General features: G+C 60.9%; 1 protein-coding gene across 1 annotated transcript in view; it reads left to right on the top strand.

Annotated features, from left to right (window-relative positions):
• Nucleotides 1–1,842, top strand: part of CHRD (chordin) — an 8,715-nt gene extending 6,873 nt beyond the window's left edge. The window contains exons 13-17 of the mRNA XM_023750506.1: nucleotides 136–411; nucleotides 480–573; nucleotides 688–744; nucleotides 1,016–1,119; nucleotides 1,568–1,842. Of these exons, the coding sequence (XP_023606274.1) occupies nucleotides 136–411; nucleotides 480–573; nucleotides 688–744; nucleotides 1,016–1,119; nucleotides 1,568–1,690 (654 nt within the window). The 3' untranslated portion in view covers nucleotides 1,691–1,842. The remainder of the gene's footprint in view (nucleotides 1–135; nucleotides 412–479; nucleotides 574–687; nucleotides 745–1,015; nucleotides 1,120–1,567) is intronic.
• The last annotated feature ends 22 nt before the right edge of the window (nucleotides 1,843–1,864 follow it).

The following is a 1,864-nucleotide window of genomic DNA, read 5'->3' as shown; positions in this document are numbered from 1 at the left end:
TGCTGGAATGAAGAGCATCCTTTTGGGGCACAGGGGCACTCAGGGGATGAGGTGTTTCTGCTTGGCGGGCTGGCTGCTGCTGGTGGAGACGCAAGGGGGAGCCCGGGCGCTGCCTCAGCTCACCTCTCCTCCCAGGTGCACATCCCCAACCAATGCGAGGTGGGCGGCCTGCGCCTGGCGGAGGCAGGGGCGGAGGAGGCCCGGAAGCCTGGGGCTCCTGAGGCAGTGGGCGCAGCTGCACTGCCCACGCTGCCCGCTGTGCCCGGCCCTGATGCCCCAGTGCCAGTCAAACCAGGCAGCCCCTGGAGAGCCCGAGACCCCAACACTTGCTTCTTTGAGGGACAGCAGCGCCCCCATGGGGCTCGCTGGGCACCTAACTACGACCCGCTCTGCTCACTCTGCACCTGCCAGGTAGGAGGCGTACTGGGGCCTGGGTTCTGGGGCAAGGGCTCCAGTCAACCTCCCACCTCTCCCTGCAGAGGCGGACAGTGATTTGTGACCCTGTGGTGTGCCCGCTGCTCAGCTGCCCGAGTCCAGTGCAGGTGCCGGACCAGTGCTGCCCTGTGTGCCCCGGTGAGTGCCATGCAGGGGTGGAGACAGTCATGGGGCTCCGCCAACAGCGGATGAGGCCTCTAAGAAGGGAAGGAGGCTGTCACCCTCTGCCTTCACTATTTTTTGGCTCCACAGAGAAACAAGATGTCAGAGACCTGCCAGGGCTGCCGAGGAGCAGGGACCCCGGAGAGGGTGAGCTGGCAGTGTATGAGCCAGGGTGGGGAACCAAGAGGTGCTGTTGGGTGGGACCAGGAGGGGGACGGTGGGGTGAGAGTATATATGGGTGGGTGAAGGCTGAGGGACACAGGTTTCAGTGACACCTGATCGGCTTCATTAGAGTGACTGGCCCGAGAATGGGCCCTGGGGTTAGAGGGTGTGGGGTTGGCCTGAGCCTGAAGCCTTGGTTTTTGGATCCAGCCAATGAGCTCAGTACTAACGGCAGCTGGCCACTGTCTGCCACCAGGCTGTTATTTTGATGGTGACCGGAGCTGGCGGGCAGCGGGTACCCGGTGGCATCCTGTCGTTCCCCCTTTTGGCTTAATTAAGTGTGCCGTCTGCACCTGCAAGGTATGGCTGCTCAGTCTTCTCCAGTGCTACACCCCCGTGGGGCTGCGGAGATGGGAAGGGGCCTCCAGGAGAGGAAAAGCCCAGCCTTGGTGAGGGGGGCTCAAGGATCAAAATAATATGAGAAAGTCCTTTGGGCTTTGAGAGCTGGCTTCCTGCAGGAGAAGGGCAAGGGTGACCTGTGTGAATTCTGGCTCTGCCAGCTGACTAGCTCCATATCACCTGGGCACTTCCTGTGCCCCCCTGAGCTGCACTTTCCTCTCCCGTGAGCGGATGTGCTAGCACCTACCTGGCAGGGCTACAATGAGGATTTAGTTCAGGAATGTAAAGCACCAGCCCAGGGCCTAATAAAAGGCCGTGGATATATTACTCGAGGTATGCGGAAGGAGAGGGAGGAAGCAGGAGTGCTCCCCCTCCTTCCTAACACCCCTCACACAATGGATCCCTACAGGGGGACACGGGAGAGGTGCACTGTGAGAAGGTGCAGTGTCCCCGGCTGGCCTGTGCCCAGCCTGTCCGCGCCAACCCCACTGACTGCTGCAAACAGTGTCCAGGTGAGGGGGGTGGGCACTGAGGCCTCTTGGGGCAGATAGGGCCCTTCACGCCTTGTCCTGGGTGAGGGGATGCACAGTGAGGGTGGATGGAAGGGACTTCTCAGCTAATTCAGCATTTCCTGAGCACCACTCTGTGCCTAGTCTGGAGCCAGGGTTCTAAACACAGTGGAAAGATGTGCATGTATTAGTGGGCT

The sequence above is a fragment of the Myotis lucifugus genome, unplaced genomic scaffold (assembly GCF_000147115.1).
Source record: "Myotis lucifugus unplaced genomic scaffold, Myoluc2.0 scaffold_14, whole genome shotgun sequence".
Taxonomy (NCBI): Eukaryota; Metazoa; Chordata; class Mammalia; order Chiroptera; family Vespertilionidae; genus Myotis; species Myotis lucifugus.
The sequence above is the reverse complement of the archived record's forward strand: the minus strand, read 5'-3'. Positions and strand labels throughout refer to the sequence as shown.